At 35.6% G+C, this 18223-nt stretch overlaps 1 protein-coding gene across 1 annotated transcript; it reads left to right on the forward strand.

Annotated features, from left to right (window-relative positions):
• The first annotated feature begins 1290 nt into the window (after positions 1-1290).
• LOC109802242 (uncharacterized) lies at positions 1291-16362 on the forward strand. Its single transcript, XM_020363523.3, has 7 exons — positions 1291-1764; positions 1857-1999; positions 13436-13707; positions 13813-13967; positions 14236-14498; positions 14772-14834; positions 15954-16362. The coding sequence occupies exons 1-7, from the start codon at positions 1509-1511 to the stop codon at positions 16197-16199; spliced, it is 1398 nt and encodes a 465-aa protein (XP_020219112.1). The 5' UTR covers positions 1291-1508; the 3' UTR covers positions 16200-16362.
• Positions 16363-18223: the final 1861 nt, after the last annotated feature.

The following is an 18223-nucleotide window of genomic DNA, read 5'->3' on the forward strand; positions in this document are numbered from 1 at the left end:
TAAGGTGCATAAGTGTTGAACCATTGAAACTAACAGCTTTTGCTATAAAAAAAATCTTTTAAACTAAGCACAACAAATTATTAATAAGATAAAATTTAGGTATAATTTTGTAGATATAGTTGATACTGTTTTTTAATTAGAGTTAAGATTTTACCTTGAAAGTATGCGTAAATATATATTAATGAAATTTGTATTAAATGTTTTTTTTTTTTTTGTTGCATAATATCAAAGTAGAATTTCAACTTTGATTAGAGAATAACCTTAATCACATCTAAGAAACTGTACTTAAATTTTGTCCTTAATAATATACTTTAAATCATTTAATTAAGTTTGTTAATTTAGTTTAATAGTTACATAAAAATATTAATTTAAATAAAAATTGGCACAATAACTTATCAATCCACCAATCTATCTTTAAGTAGGCTAGACAAGAATTTTTAGCTTACCATCATTAAGTGGATTAGCTCGTCCCACTCCATTGCTCCATTTTACGTAGGCTAATGATATGATAACTTAAAAGAGGGACAAACCAACCTACCTTATCATCCTATTTAAAATATAGTTGTTGATCTTAAAATTAATTAGTTATGTTTAAAAAATTGAATTAAATACATTTAGCATAATTTTTTATTCTACAAAATATCAAATTGAGCTTTATTAATTCAGATATTTAATATATATATATATATATATATATATATATATATATAAAGAACTAAAATAAAGACAAACACAATTACATAATTCAATCCATTGCACCAAACCAAGAATGTAAAGTCTTCGTTCAGTTTTTTCTTAATATAATGTCTCTATTCAACTTTTTTAATGAACTGATTCCGAGTACTATATATGATATGATTAAAAGAAAAAGTTATGCACCTAACAATGATTAAAACCATGTCTTATGAAATTTTAGGAAGATATAAACCAACAGTGTGACGAGAGTTACACATAACAAAAATAATTTTCATACCATATATTTAATAATGTATTAATTCATACAATTTAATTAATAATTCATCAGTAAAATTAATAATTTATTAATTCAATGTCTCAGCTAAATTTATCACCACTTTTTAATAGATAAATATTACATGTTTAACAAAAGTTGTATAAAAATTTAATAATATCTCTTTTCTATTTATATTTCTCTATCATTAATAATAAATCTCTCCATAATAAATGATAAGAAAAATATTATAAAAAAAATTGTAAAAAATCAAATTTATGAGAAGCCAAGGGATTTTAAGAGCAATTTGGGCAAGAGGGCCCATAGCAGTATAGTATGTTCGAGGCCCAAACATTTGTTCGCCCGATCACGGTGAGAAGATTGAAGATAGTGAGTGTATGAGTTTTAACTACGATCGATCTGGGACTAGTGAAGAGGAGTCCTTCTAGATTCCTAAACCTGGTTGCGACCAAGTTCGTTATCGCACCTTGAATCAATCTAAGCCGAGCGGAAACCCTAGAAAACATGCGAATTTAGAGAGTGCAAAAGGTGGGAGAGGATGGCGAAGCATTCGGTGGCAATGGCGAAGAAGCGGTGGCCAATCGTGTTGGCGGCATTCTTGTCTATCTCAACAGTGACGGTGCTCCTCATGAGACCCACCAGCTCCGATTCATGCAACATCAAGAACTTTGGTGGAGCACAGCAAGACAATCAGATTAGTTCCTCCGTCCAAATCGGAAATGCCGCTTCGAGTCCCCTGCATTTCATGAAGTCCAAGCTCGTTCTCATGGTTTCGCACGAGCTTTCTCTTTCAGGTTCTTTTCACCCCCAATCGAATCGAATTTTTTTTTTCTTTCTAATTTCCCGTTTGATGATAAAAAAAAAAGTGGATTGGATTCACTTGCAGGCGGGCCTTTGCTGCTGATGGAGTTGGCGTTTCTGTTGAGGGGCGTTGGTTCTGATGTTGTTTGGATCACCAATCAGAAACCCGGCGAACCTGATCCGGTTATTTACAGTTTGGAAAGTAAGATGTTGGACAGAGGAGTTCAGGTGATTTACTTTCCCTTTTTAATGCATTCATTAGGTTTCTTGGTTCATCATGTAAGATATTAGAGTTTTGAGAAGAGATACATGTGACACCAAGTAGATAAGGGGAGTGCCGTGGAAAATCTATGTGTAATTGATTAAGATTGTAGTACAAATCAATATTGCAACATGTATTTATAGGATGGGAGATATGTTAGCTAATATGAAACACTTACTGATTGGCTATGAGCATTGAGCTTAGCTACTGTAACTCAATACAAGAGATGCTGGGATTCGGTTATAACCTGTAATTGAATTCAACTAAACTAACTTTAGAGTCTGTATGGATACAACTTTAGAAGAGCTTTTGAGAGATTATGCCACTGAAAATTAAGTTTTTTTTTTTTTTCATAGAGAAGCACCAAAGGTCCTTTTAAGCTTGTATGTAAATAGGCTCCTGGTTTCTATTATAAGATATGAAAAGTCAAAAATGTGAATACTATACAGTTATGTAGCTCCAAGGTAAATCACAAGGGAGCCAGAGGGAGTGCTCGTTATGTAAATTAGTTTACCGGTTGTGAGTATTTCCTCCTCCCCTCATTGCCTGTTTAAATCAAACTTTAATTGACAGTGTTCTAATTTTCTATTCGCATTTAATCCATAGAAATTTAGAAAATTGTGATTGGAAGTTTTATGGAGAGTGTCAAATAATGCTATATATTTTTGTTTTATTCTGCATCTGCAAATGTGAAGTTGTGTGCATCAATAGTCTGCAAATAGTAAACATCTACTGAAAGTAGGTTTGAATACATTTTTTTTTTTTACCTGAAGTTTACCTTGATTTTGGTTTTGGTTTCTTATCATATAATTTAAAACTAGCAACCAAAAAAGCACTTCGTGCTTCTATTAAGTGGGTGGTTATTATATTAAAAAAAGAAGTCGGTAGTTATTATTAATAGAGTGGACAGTTAATTTTTCATATACACTTTATTTTTCTTACATAATTGATGAGGTTTTTCGCAATCTCTCCACTTGGCAAGCGGACCAAGTTTCGAAGTAGTATTCAAATATCGTCATCAGGGATTTTGAGTGTTTAGTAATTCTTGCTCTAACGATTTAAAAGAGAATGTTGTTATAATTGCAAATGAGTAAAGATAGAGTAAAACAACACAATAAAATAAAAGTAGTAAGAAAAATGGTTAAGAAACAAGGATTGATTCAGAAGTACATGCTAACTCGTAGATCTTCTTAAAATAAATGCAATTCTAATTTCATTATTTCCACGTTCATCAAGTAATCCAACAAGATTCCTCAAGGTTGAATCCTAAAGTCATTAAGCTCAAAACATGATTCCTCTATGTTTCGAGTTTAACACTCCGCATTAAGAACAATGACTTGAACAATGTGACTAACCAAATCAAGTCTATTCCTAGAACAAGAAATAATTAGGTGCAAGATTCAGTTCGGGTTTCCAAAAACGTTTTCCAACTGGATTCAAAAACCAAAATTCATACAACGGGTGATCAAGCCGATATAAGCTTTAAGAGAAGAATCAAGCACAAATAATGAGATCAAAATGCATATATTTAAGAAGAAGAAGAGTTAGTAGTTACATCCAACCAATCCTTAATGAGTTAGCCACACATGGCCATTACAAGATCAAAGAGTGAAAAGAAGAAATTACAAAGTAAAGGATGAAGAAATGGAGTTGATCTTCGTTCCCAAAGGATTCAGCTTCCAAATCTTTGTTCTCCCCTTATTCTTCCCTCTTCACGTACTCCTCAATCTGTTTTTCTCTGTATTTTTCGTGATGTCCTGTTTCTTCGCTTTTCCCCTTTTATATGAGCTTTAAAATAGGGGCAAAAAGTGATTTTTCCTCTCACAGCTGCAGCTGTAAATCCACAGCTATAGTTGTGGAGAGTCCTTCAGAGTGAAGAAACTTCTGGCGCTGTAGCTGTAGCTCCACAACCATAGCTGTGGAAACTCCTTCATGATTAAGCAACTCCCTAAACTGTAGCTGTGAAACCATAGTTATGGCTGTGAGTCTCTGTGACTCTCCTTGATCTCCCAAGCCTCAACGCTCAAGCTATGGACCTACAGCTTTAGCTTCAAGTCTCTGGAACCAAAAAATGAGCATTCCGGATTTTCACAACTATAGTTGTAGAACCACAGCTATAGCTGCAAGTTTCTGACCTTCACAATTTCTCCCCAGATTTCCAAATCTCGAGCTCCAGATCCACAGCTATGGCTGTGGATCTCTGCCTTCCTAAAAAACCTGCAAAAAATGAGGAAATTCCTTAAGATTTTGCTACTACTCCTCTACTCTTTTAGTATAACTTGATTCTTTAAATAAAGGGGGGTAAAGTAACATATATAATATCTACAATTACCAAAAAGAGTACCAAAAGTTGAGTGCAAATCATGCATAAAAGACACTCAACAACTACCCCAACTTAATCTCTTGTTGGTCCCCTACAAGATACCAATCAAAAACCAAAAAGGTCACTTCCTACCATGAGATTTCTTCTGTATCAACAATAGGTAAACACTCAATCAATTCACCATCACAAACCAATTTCTACTCATTGAGGTGCCCACAACAACAATCATGCCCAACCACAAAAATTGCAAGGCAAATCATAGCATGAAAGTTACAAACCAATATTTGAACATACTCTCTCAACAATGGCTCTCCAGGGTGAGTGTTTCTCTCAATTCCAATCATCATTTCTATGAACATAAACATTGATATTATCTCTTCAGTACTACTCTTTGAGAGAAAATTAGGGATCACAAGGACTTTTTTGAAGGTTGAGGGTTGATTGAAGCTTGGTTAACAAAGGAGTGTGGTTTTTCAGATTAACAGGGTTTAAACTTAAGAGAGTAAAATGAAATTGAACCAAACTCTCCATCCTGTTTACTCTAAATATTCAACTCCAACCAGATCTCTCAGCCCAAATTCTTCCTCTAATTACACACCCTCTTTCCTCAAGATTCTCTGCCTAGATTTTAAGAGACCCCTCTCTTTTTAGACTTTTTGTACAGGTGCTTGCTTATTTTGCTTTTGATTTGATTTTTTGACCTTTTTTTTTTTTTTTTTGAATATATGATAATGATAGAATGAAACTAACAAGCACACTTGATTTTGAACAGTGAAAATGATGGAGGGGTGACTCTTCCCTTCAACTTTGCATTAGCCTAATTTCTCCACTTTCTTTCAGCTTGGCAATTTTTACCAACTACCCCAACTTAATCCCCAATTCATTTTCATTTACTCTCAAGAGTTTGGTCAGGGTGATGAGTTGGTATTTGGGAGAGGTTTAAGGTTATTTGAAGGTTAAGGCTCAAACAGGTTTTAAAGGATGGATTCAATTATGGCTAGGTGTTTGGCTCTAGGCTTAAGAAAATTCCAGTTATTCACAATGGGATGCCTTGATCCTGTCCAAAACTTCTCACAATAGCAATCATTCAAGACTCAAACAATGCAAACACATATGCTATGATGGCTCTCAAAGTATAAATGTATATGATAGATGCACTGTTTAGTCTTTCTCACTCACCAGCTTGGCTAAATGTTCAATTACTGATCTTTCATGCCATGCTAATCAAATATCTCACAACTTCATGATCAAGCAAATTGGATGAGTACAACCTCAAAGCAAGTCTCAAAACAAACCATTTTAAGGTGAATCAAAAGATGTGTTTTCACTTTTTGTTGATCTAAAAGCCATCTCATTTACTACCTCCCAAGAATGATTTTCAATTTTTCCCAAAAGATATTTAAATATATATACATTTTTTTTTCAAAAAGTATATATGTATATCCCAAACATTATAAGATTATACCACAATGTATGAGTTGAGTTCAACCAAGGACATCAAAAGTTCAACCATGAACACAAAAAATTTCACCATGAACACCAAAAGTTCAAACAGAACACCAAAACAATTAAACCACCAAAATAGTCCAAACGAAACGAAAACTAAATAACTGAAATTAAAATGACTTGAATTTAAACTGGCATAAAATTAAAATTAAACTCCTTTTCTTCAAAAGGTGGGTGACAGTGACCCATCATCTCCTCCTTCTTCACCAACTTGCTCTCCCTCTGAATCCATCACTTGCTCGCCTTGATGTGGCTGTGCATCACCCCCTCCTAGAAAAACAGGGTTGTCCCCAGGCCAAAGAATAGCCTGTTGAAATTGCTCTGGGGTAGGCCAGGGGTACAAGCTGCCACTGGTGTCGGCCTGATGTAAAGTGTAGTTGTAAAAGTATGAATGCAAGGCCAACTGTCCACAATGATTAGCAGCCTGTTGAAGTTGCACATGGCGGAGATGAGCCATCTCCAACTGGTGACGTTGCTCAATGTGCTGGAATTGTTGAGCCATGTAATCCTGCATGGAAGAAAAATCAAAGGGACCAAGTGGCGGGGCTTGAGGTGCAGACACTGATGGTGGAGGTTGGGACTGACTATCAGAAGACCGCGGAAACTCCCTCCGGTTGTAGCATCGGGAATTAACAAATACATGATCAATCTTCTTTCTGATGGGAGTCAGTGGTTGTGGAATACGAACTCCCTTCGCCTTGCACATACCGGTGATGAGTCCCGGGAAAGCTAAAGGCCGCACCGCGCCAGATTTTGAAGGCTTGGACAGAACGATGGCGTGCATATCATCAGAAATCAAAGTGGCAATGTCCACATCTCTCTGTTGCATGATACAGAAGATCATCCTGGCTCGTGCATTGGTGATATCTGATGTGTGGGTTAGAGGAAGGATATTGCTGTACATAACTGCTTGCCACAGTCGAACAACAGACTTCAAATCTGATTTGAGTATGTGGGTGGGCTGATTTCTGGTACCAATTTGGTACTGGCTACCAGGAAGACTGAGAGTTTCAAGTACCAAGGTAGACATGTCTTCATCCATAGCTGTGTGCTTGAGCTTCTGATAGTCGTCTTCTGCAGGAATGGCATATTCAGTGTGTAGGTATGCATTGATGGCTTCTGGACTATAGGGGACTGAAACGCCTCGCACCCAAGAGACTCGGTCTTTTGAATCTGGTTTGGTTGGGTAGGCGTTGGCATAGAACTCCCTAATTAGAATGGCGTTGTAGCTCTCTTCCGGTTGCCCCACCTTAGTCCATTTCCTTCTAGTGAATTCATCGCTGAATTCTAACAGAGGAAGGAGATCAACAATTGGCCTCCCAGCGATGATGAGTCTACCCTCCAGATTTATGAATCTTTGTTGTTTAGACCTGTTGCGAAATCTGTTGGGCAGGAAGGTGAAACCTCGGGGTGGTTGTGATGGTGTGGGGGCTGCTTCGTCTTCTGAGGATGAAGATGAGGATGAATCTGGAGAGGAAGCAGCCACTTTCTTCCTTTTGTGGTCAGCCGGAATTTCATGAGTTGACCGAGAACTACCACCCCTTGAACGAGCCATCTGAAAAATTAAAACCATCCTTGCAACCAAGTTAATACATAAGTGGAACATAAAATTCTTCATGAGGCAAAAGAAATGATTACTAACATTCCACTACATGAGACTCTCAACACATTTCCATCCACTCTAAAATTGTATACAATGCATGCATGGAAATTACAAACATAATCATTTATACACAACACATGCAACACATTGAAAGCCTCAAAATTGTTGTTTGGAAGAGTTTCTCTATAGCCTAATCTGCCAAATGTTTAAAGGGAAAAACTTTACCAATACAACACCCACCAATGCACAATCACATATTTCCTACTAGGTTCAATGATGAACCAAGCACAATGATTTTACACTTTTAAATAAACAACACATATTCACATAGGCATTTGGTCAAACAATTGATTGGCATGATAAGGAGAAATAACATGCATGTGAATTCTTGTCAAGCAAGGCTCCAAATTCTTCACAAAATAGAACATTTCAGTGACCACCTTTTTCAAAACTTTCATTGTGTTCAAAAATCAAAAACTTTTCTCATTCAGGCATTTCTTCGAACACAAAACAGGCAGAAAATGTGAATGCTTATGCATGTTCACGTTGAGAACTCAAACACCCAAACTCATGCAATTCCACATTGGTATACTTCCAAATCAATCAAAGAATTCAGAAATGAAGAGAGATTATGAGAAAGGTTCAAAGAGATGAAGAACTCACAACCACCTCGAGGTTTCACCTTCCTGCCCAACAGATTTCACAACAGGTCTAAACAACAAAGATTCATAAATCTGGAGGGTAGACTCATCGTCGCTGAGAGGCCAATTGTTGATCTCCTTCCTCTGTTAGAATTCAACGATGAATTCACTAAAAGGAAATGGACTAAGGTGGGGCAATCGGAAGAGAGCTACAACGCCATTCTAATTAGGGAGTTCTATGCCAACGCCTACCCAACCAAACCAAATTCAAAAGACCGAGTCTCTTAGGTGCGAGGCGTTTCAGTCCCCTATAGTCCAGAAGCCATCAATGCATACCTACACACTGAATATGCCATTCCTGCAGAAGACGACTATCAGAAGCTCAAGCACAGCTATGGATGAAGACATGTCTGCCTTGGTACTAGAAACTCTTAGTCTTCCTGGTAGCCAATACCAAACTGGTACCAGAAATCAGCCCACCCACATACTCAGATCAGATTTGAAGTTTGTTATTCGATTGTGGCAAGCGGTTATATACAACAATATCCTTCCTCTAACCCACACATCAGATATCACCATTGCACGAGCAAAGCTGATCTTCTGTATCATGCAACAGAGAGATGTGGACATTGCCACTTTGATTTCTGATGATATGCACGCCATCGTTCTGTCCAAGCCTTCAAAATCTGGCACGGTGCGGCCTTTAGCTTTCCTGGGACTCATCACCGGTATGTGCAAGGCGAAGGGAGTTCATATTCCACAACCACTGACTCCCATCAGAAAGAAGATTGATCATGTATTTATTAATGTCCGATGCTACAACAATTCCAGTGTCTGCACCTCAAGCCCCGCCACTTGGTCCCTTTGATTTTTCTTCCATGCAAGATTACATGGCTCAACAATTCCAGCACATTGAGCAACGTCACCAGCTGGAGATGGCTCATCTCTGCCATGTGCAACTTCAACAGGCTGCTAATCATCGTGGACAGTTGGCCTTGCATTCATACTTTTACAACTACACTTTACATCAGGCCGACACCGGTGGCAGCTTGTACCCCTGGCCTACCCCAGAGCAATTTCAACGGGCTATTCTTTGGCCTGGGGACAACCCTGTTTTTCCAGGAGGGGGTGATGCACAGCCACATCAAGGTGAGCAGGTGATGGATTCAGAAGGAGAACAAGCTGGTAGAAATCATGATGGCGAGCAGGTGATGGATTCAGAGGGAGAGCAAGTTGGTGAAGAAGGAGGAGATGATGGGTCACTATCACCCACCTTTTGAAGAAAAGGAGTTTAATTTTAATTTTATGCCAGTTTAAATTCAAGTCATTTTAATTTTAGTTATTTAGTTTTCGTTTCGTTTGGACTATTTTGGTGGTTTACTTGTTTTGGTGTTCTGTTTGAACTTTTGGTGTTCATGGTGAAATTTTGTGTTCATGGTTGAACTTTTGATGTCCTTGGTTGAACTCAACTCATACTTTGTGGTATAATCTTATAATGTTTGGGATATACATATATACTTTTTGAAAAAAAAATGTATATATATTTAAATATCTTTTGGGAAAAAATGAAAATCATTCTTGGGAGGTAATAAATGAGATGGCTTTTAGATCAACAAAAAGTGAAAACACATCTTTTGATTCACCTTAAAATGGTTTGTTTTGAGACTTGCTTTGAGGTTGTACTCATCCAATTTGCTTGATCATGAAGTTGTGAGATATTTGATTAGCATGGCATGAAAGATCAGTAATTGAACATTTAGCCAAGCTGGTGAGTGAGAAAGACTAAACAGTGCATCTATCATATACATTTATACTTTGAGAGCCATCATCATTGCATATGTGTTTGCATTGTTTGAGTCTTGAATGATTGCTCTTGTGAGAAGTTTTGGACAGGATCAAGGCATCCCATTGTGAATAACTGAAATTTTCTTAAGCCTAGAGCCAAACAGCTAGCCATAATTGAATCCATCCTTTAAAACCTGTTTGAGCCTTAACCTTCAAATAACCTTAAACATCTCCCAAATACGAACTCATCACCCTGACCAAACTCTTGAGAGTAAATGAAAATGAATTAGGGATTAAGTTAGGGTAGTTGGTAAAAATTGCCAAGCTGAAAGAAAGTGGAGAAATTAGGCTAATGCAAAGTTGAAGGGAAGAGTCACCCCTCCATCATTTTCCCCGGCAACGGCGCCAGAAACTTGATGTGGTTTTTCGCAATCTCTCCACTTGGCAAGCGGACCATGTTTCGAAGTAGTATTCAAATATTGTCCTCAGGGATTTGAGTGTTTAGTAATTCTTGCTCTAACGATTTAAAAGAGAATGTTATAATTGCAAATGAGTAAAGATAGAGTAAAACAACACAATAAAATAAAAGTAGTAAGAACAATGGTTAAGAAACAAGGATTGGTTCAGAAGTACTTGCTAACTCGTAGATCTCCTTAAAATAAATGCGATTCTAATTTCATTATTTTCACGTTCATTAATTAATCCAACAAGATTCCTCAAGGTTGAATCTTAAAGTCATTAAGCTCAAAACATGATTCCTCTATGTTTCGAGTTTAACACTTCGCATTAAGAACAATGACTTGAACAATGTGACTAACCAAATCAAGTCTATTCCTAGAACAAGAAATGATTAGGTGCAAGATTCAGTTCGGGTTTCCAAAAACGTTTTCCAACTAGATTCAAAAACCAAAATTCATACAACGGGTGATCAAGCTGATATAAGCATTAAGAGAAGAATCAAGTACAAATAATGAGATCAAAATGCATATATTTAAGAAGAAGAAGAGTTAGTAGTTACATCCAACCAATCCTTAATGAGTTAGCCACGCATGGCCATTACAGGATCAAAGAGTGAAAAGAAGAAATTACAAAGTAAAGGATGAAGAAATGGAGTTGATCTTCATTTCCAAAGGATTCAGCTCCCAAATCTTTGTTCTCCCCTTGTTCTTCCCTCTTCACGTGCTCCTCAATCTGTTTTTCTCTGTATTTTTCGTGATGTCTTGTTTCTTCGCTTTTCCCCTTTTATATGAGCTTTAAAATAGGGGCAAAAAGTGATTTTTCCTCTCACAGCCAAGGTTGTCAATCTCGAGAGTTTACGTAATCTCGTGGAGGCTCCGTAAACTCGTATCGTAAACTCGTCTCGTAAACTCGTAAGAGATTACTCAATAATAAATAAATAAATAAATAAATAAAAATAACATAATAATTGAATATTTTAACTCCCAAATAGCAAATTACATTAATAATAAATGTTCTTAACACAAATTTAAGATCAAAAGTTCACACAAATGACAAAACACAAGTTCTTAAAAATAGACAAATAAAAAACTAAGACATCACATGAGTAACGGAGGTGAGGAGCAGTGGTGCGGCGCGGAGGAGGTGTTGCGCTCGCGGTGGCGAGGCGCGCGGAGGAACGGAGGTGAGGAGCGGTGGTGTCGCGCGGAGGAGGTGTTGCGCGCGGAGGTGGTGTGCGCGGAGGAGGTGTGTCGCACGCAGAGGAGGTGTGTCGCGCGTGGAGGTGTGTCGCGCGCGGAGGTGTGTCGCGCAGAGGAGGTGTCGCGCGCGGAGGTGGTTGAGGCGCGGAGGTGAGGAACGGAGGTCAGGAGCTGAGGTGAGGCGTGGAGAAGAGAAAAGAGTCGTGGAAGAGGCGCTGCGGAGGTTAGAGGAGAAAAGGAGACAAAGTGCCCTAACCCACAACACAAAAAGTGCGTTTTGTGTAAGTGAAAAAAAAAATGGTGAACTCTTAATATCGGAGGTAGTCTCGCGAGTTTACACGAGTTTACCCGAGTTTACCGAGATTGCTCCGAGTTCACTAAAAAACGAGTTTACCTCCGAGTTGTACAGGTAAGCTCTTGTAAACTCGTAAACTCGTACGAGTTTACGAGTTGTCACTAGAGATTGACAACCATGCTCACAGCTACAGCTGTAAATCCACAGCTATAGCTGTGGAGAGTCCTTCAGTGTGAAGAAACTCCTGGCGCTGCAGCTGTAGCTCCACAGCCATGGCTGTGGAAACTCCTTCATGATTAAGCAACTCCCTAAGCTGTAGCTGTGAAACCACAGCTATGGCTGTGAGTCTCTGTGACTTTCCTTGATCTCCCAAGCCTCAATGCTCAAGCTATGGACCTACAGCTTTAACTTCAAGTCTCTGGAACCAAAAAATGAGCATTCCAGATTTTCACAGCTATAGCTGCAAGTTTTTGACCTTCACAATTTCTCCCCAGATTTCCACGGCTCGAGCTCCAGATCCACAGCTATGGCTGTGGATCTTTGCCTTCCTAAAAAACCTGCAAAAAATGAGGAAATTCCTTAAGATTTTGCTACTACTCCTCTACTCTTTTAGTATAACTTGATTCTTTAAATAAAGGGGGGTAAAATAACATATATAATATCTACAATTACCAAAAAAAGTACCAAAAATTGAGTGCAAATCATGCATAAAAGACACTCAACAATAATCCTTTAGAAATATATTAATGGAAAGACATAATAGAGGGCTATAAACATATTAGTGAAAATAGACATGAAAGGGGAGAATCCCCTTGATATTTTTTTTGGTAACCATAGTATTGGTACGAAGTATCTACCAAAGTAGTGACTAATCTCCGTAGAAACCTTGAGTGTACACAAGGTAGGTATTCCTCTCCCTACTTAGTTTATTTAATACCCAAAGCTAAGATTCGAACTCTGGACAACTTGGTTAAAGGACACAAGCCGTTATGGCTTATGCCAATCAATGTTAGTTAGAACCCCCTTTATATATTGTTATAGATATTGGATTTTAATCCCTATAGTTTGGTTTTCTTTAGATTTTGGCCCCTGTAGTTTAACCAGATTGATTTAGATAGCTGTCTCTCGAAGGGTATGGTGATGGTGTATTGCTAGCAGGAGAGAGCAAAGCTTGAATGAAATGAAGTAATAGTAACTGAAAACCATTTATTTTTAAGTATAAGGACCAAAAATCAAAACCAAGGTAAACTGTAGGGACCAAACATAAATATAAACTGTGAAAATATAAAACTAATGAATCTCCTATGCCTATTCCTTTTAACCTATTAACCACATTTCAACATTTTTATAGAGATGCTGGAGGATGCATATGTTATTGTAAACCTGTTTATCTTTCCACGATTTCAATTTAGAATTGACTTCTTCAAATATTTGATAGAGAGAGGAATTATTCTTCACCCCTTTTTTCTGTTTCCTGATTGAGTTGGATATTAGTTCCAATCTGTAAGAAATGGCTAGATCAGCATTTTGTATCCATGTGTTATTGCTCTTCTATGTGCAGCCTTTATTCATATGTTTTGGCTCCTGTTAGGTCCTGTCAGCCAAAGGTGAAGAGGCTGTTGATGTGGCACTTAAAGCTGATATGGTCATTCTAAATACTGCTGTTGCTGGAAAGTGGCTGGATGCCGTTCTTAAGGAAAAAGTTGACCGTGTTCTTCCAAAGGTTTTATGGTGGATTCATGAAATGCGAGGGCATTATTTCAAAGTGGAATATGTTAAGCACCTCCCTTTTGTTGCAGGTGCAATGATTGATTCACATACAACTGCCGAGTACTGGAAGAATAGGACTAGGGAGCGTTTAGGGTATGCTTTCAACATCATTTCATAGAATTTTACTGCTACCTGTTCTGTGTGACTGCTATAATTTGAGTTGTGTTTCTAACTGTATGCTTTGGTCCAACTTTATAGGATTAAAATGCCTGAAACTTATGTTGTACATCTTGGAAATAGCAAGGAGCTTATGGAAGTTGCAGAAGATAGTGTAGCAAAGAGAGTTCTTCGTGAGCATGTTCGGGAATCTCTTGGAGTGAGAAATGATGATCTACTTTTTGCCATCATAAATAGTATGATCTCTTCCTTATTGGTCATTTCCAATAATTTTATATTCATTTGTAGTTTATTGGGCTAGTTTAATCCAAATATAATGTATGATTTGCTTGCGAGGTTAGTACCTAATTAACATCATTTTGATTGTAGTTTCTCTTTTCCTCTTGTTGTGCATGCCAGTTGAATCCTTCCCTAGTGTGGTGTTTATAAATTATATCCTTTTTGTTCATCTTGACAATCCTTTTACCAATTTATATTTTAAGCCCTAGGGTGATATAATTGCAGGTGTTTCTCGTGGTAAAGGGCAGGATCTATTTCTTCGTTCCTTTTATGAAAGTTTGCAACTCATTCAGGAGAAGAAACTCCAGTTGCCATCTTTGCATGCTGTGGTCGTCGGGAGTGATATGGATAAACAGACGAAGTTTGAAATGGAACTGCGCAAATTTGTTGTTGAGAAAAAGATTCAGGACCGTGTTCACTTTGTTAACAAAACCCTGGCTGTGGCTCCTTACCTGGCTTCTATTGATGTTCTTGTTCAGAATTCTCAGGTTATCTTCTCATATATACTCTGCAAAATTGATTATGAAACAGAATGTATATTTCTTTCTATTGTTTTGGCAGATTGAAAGTTGCCATATGACTGCAACAGGGGAACAACATCATAGGTTATGGGGACCGACCACTGTTGAATTTCTAATAGAAACCCTGATTTTTTAAAGGAAATATAATTTTATGTCCTTTTTAGTTGTGTTTATATATCCTGTTTAATGTTTATTTTGGTTTTTGGGCTTCATTCATGAATGTGCTTATCTCCATATCAGGCAAGGGGAGAATGTTTTGGAAGGATAACCATTGAAGCAATGGCATTTCGGCTGCCTGTACTGGTATCTCCTTTACTACAGATTATAGTTGCCATTTCAGACTGACATTTCTATTTATAATTTTTGTCTGTATAATTGCCACTAATTATGGACAATTTTGCTCTACACAGTTTTATATGATAATATACTTTGTTTTTTTTTTATATTTAATATCTTCAACGTTACTTTTTATCATTTTACTACTTTCCTTTGGTACTCCTTAACAAAAAGAAAAAATAGAAACAAAAGTTATTTCACTTTTGTAAGCTTTTGTGGCCTTAATGAAGTACCAAATTGCCTTGCTATGCACGCTCATTAGCTACATCCTTGTGGGAATTTCAACTCTTAATTTATTCATTTATCTATTAGTCCATCTGAGTTTTAGGCACTTGTTTTTTCTTTTGTTGATTTTTTTTAAAAGGAAAAAGACTATGATAACTTTCAGCAACTTGAGTTGCACCCTATGCTCTATTTATCAATTAGTCCGTCTAAGTTTTAGGCACTTGATTTTTCTTTTGTTGATTTTTTTTTAAAAGGAAAAAAGATTAGGATAGCTTTCAGCAACTTGAGTTTCACCCTATGCACTATTCCTTTGAATATTTCAACCTTTGTCAGTTGTCACTTATTTACCGTTCAATTTGCTCAATCTTCTACCTCCACCTTCTAGTTATCAAAGTTGTTTTCAAGGTAATGCATCCATGATTATTGAGCTAGTTTGGGGATATTTTGGTTCCGGTAAATATTTTTATCAAGAAAGAAATATTTACTCATACCGGAAGCTAATATACAGCCAGTACTGGGCTAACGTGAACAACATACAGAATACTGTATAGTCAAATTCCTGGTGATTTCAGTTAGAGCACGAGACATTTTAGTTTGGCTAGTTTTCTACATTTACCCTCCCCAAATCTTACTGGGTGGTCTCCCTTTTTAGTTGTTGTACACTACATTGACGATACTGAAGTTTAATTATGCTTTTTATTTGAAATTTGTTATCTCAAAACATAACTCATCTTTTTTATTTATGGACTGTTTCAACTTGGTTAAACCAGTGCAAGTTCGGGAATCTATACATTGCAAACATGTTTTTGCATGTCTATTTTATTTTTTCCCGTAACTTAGTTCTTTAAAAAAAATTCGCAGGGAACAGCAGCTGGAGGCACGATGGAGATTGTGGTGAATGGTACAACCGGTTTGCTGCATCCTGTTGCAAAAGAAGGCGTGATACCTCTGGCAAAGAACATTGTGAAATTGGCAACTCATGTGGAGAAGAGGCTGACTATGGGAAAGAAAGGGTATGAGAGAGTGAAGGAGAGGTTTCTGGAGCACCATATGTCACAGAGAATTGCGTTGGTTCTGAAGGATGTTTTACAGAAGGCTAGGCAATAGACATTACATTAAATTAACCAGGTTAGGTACTTCACTGTTAATTTGTATATTGATTCCACAGGAAAAAAGAGAATGCTTCGGTGAGAATGAATTGTATATCCAATGTCCTTTATACCAAACACGAATGCGAGCAAGTCTGACACTCTTTTTGACACGCGCTTCATTATTAGTTGCAACTGATGTGAAAGTGAAACTCGCTAAATAAAGTGAGTTGCTAAAAAGAGAATGCGAGCAAGTCTGACACTCTATTTAGCGAGTTTATCATAAATTTCAAATGATAATATTTGTGTTTTACCTGAAGAAAAAATGGAGTATGTTGGAAATAGTGCATGATTATATAATTTTAAACAAATTATTATATAATTTGTTTTTATTAATATGTGTGATATGACGTTACGACTAACAAAATAAATAGAGTTAGTGAATGAAAATGGCGAGGTTTCTGAGACGGGGAAGAATTTAGAGAAAAGTGTCGTCATAGAGGAATTGTTGTAAATACTTTTATGTTTAGTTCTAGGTTGGGATTGGGACTTTATATAGTCATTGGTTTGACAAGTTATTTTGAATGGTAGTTAATTATTTTTGTAGTCATGCGTCTATTTTATAACAATGTTTTCAGTAAATTTCCTTTTTGAATACCTACAATCATATTTGATAACTTCGATAACAAATATGTTGATGTTTATTGTTTACATTCATTTTAATTATATGTCGTTTTATAATTTCGTAATTATTTTTTTAACTTTTATAATTCAATTAATTTTTATTAAACAAAAACAGAAAAGTATTACTCATTTCTATTTAAATAATAAAACCATTTAAAATAATCTGAATTAAAATAAAATAAATAGATATCGAGATAAACGTCAATCACAGTGTCGTAAACATTATATAATTAAAATAAATAGTTTATTTGATAGGTTTTGAATGAATTGATTATTGTAATTCTAATATCTTAATTTTTATCAGTAATGCATCTATAAATATTTTATGTTCATCATTTGCTAATACACAAGCAAATAATGTTTGTATCAAAATTCTTTTCAACGTAATTTCTTTAACATTCATCGAAATCTCTCAAATGGCACTACAATATTTGGCACATAACAAAGTGAGGAAAAGGTTGTATCTTGTGAATTTAAAAAATGAAAAGAAAAGAAAATATAATTATAATTACTATTTTTGCCGATGTTCCCACTCTTCTTTCCCCATTTTTAAGAGACGAGGAACTATTTGATTTTAGTTCTTGTAATTTGTATTATTTTTTTTAATTTTACATGATCAATAAAATGAAGAATATCAATTAAAATAATTAAAGTAATAAAAAAATATTTTAAGTTAAGATGATTATAATTATATTTATTTATTTAAAAATGTATGTATATGTATATATAAAGTGCAATGTTAAAATAAATAATTAATTATAAAATAAGAATAACATTGAGTATAATTAAAAAAACATTGTTTATAATATATTTAATATTATATATAAAAAGTGAAAAAATAACTGTCAAAAATTAATATATTAAATATTTATTGTATACAATCATCTTATTTATACAAAATATTAAAATATATTACATAATTATTTTAATTATCTTATTCTTCATCATTTTAATTAATATTTTATTTTATTAATCATGTCAGTATTATATTAACTAAAATTAATAATAAAAAAACTTAAAATGAATACTAAAAAAATAGTGTTTGATACATCTTAAGGTGATAATTAAGGAAAAATACAAAATAAATGCTCGAGTTATTAAACAACTTTTGTTTTATACATTATTTTATGGATATTAGACAACACAAACAAAAATAATGTTAAATTTGTTATAACATCTTTTTTAAAATTAATTATCATAATGATTTTTTTTTATTTTTGTGATATAAAGGGTCAAAACGACCAAAATAAACTAGATTAGCGTTTAAATACAATAGTCGAAGAATCAGCTAACAAAGACAAACATAAAAAGTCAAGAACAAAATCATAAATTCTAGAAATTATAATTTTAGATAAATCA

This window comes from Cajanus cajan, chromosome 4 (genome assembly GCF_000230855.2).
Source record: "Cajanus cajan strain Asha chromosome 4, NIPB_CcT2T_4, whole genome shotgun sequence".
In the NCBI taxonomy this organism is placed as follows: domain Eukaryota; kingdom Viridiplantae; phylum Streptophyta; class Magnoliopsida; order Fabales; family Fabaceae; genus Cajanus; species Cajanus cajan.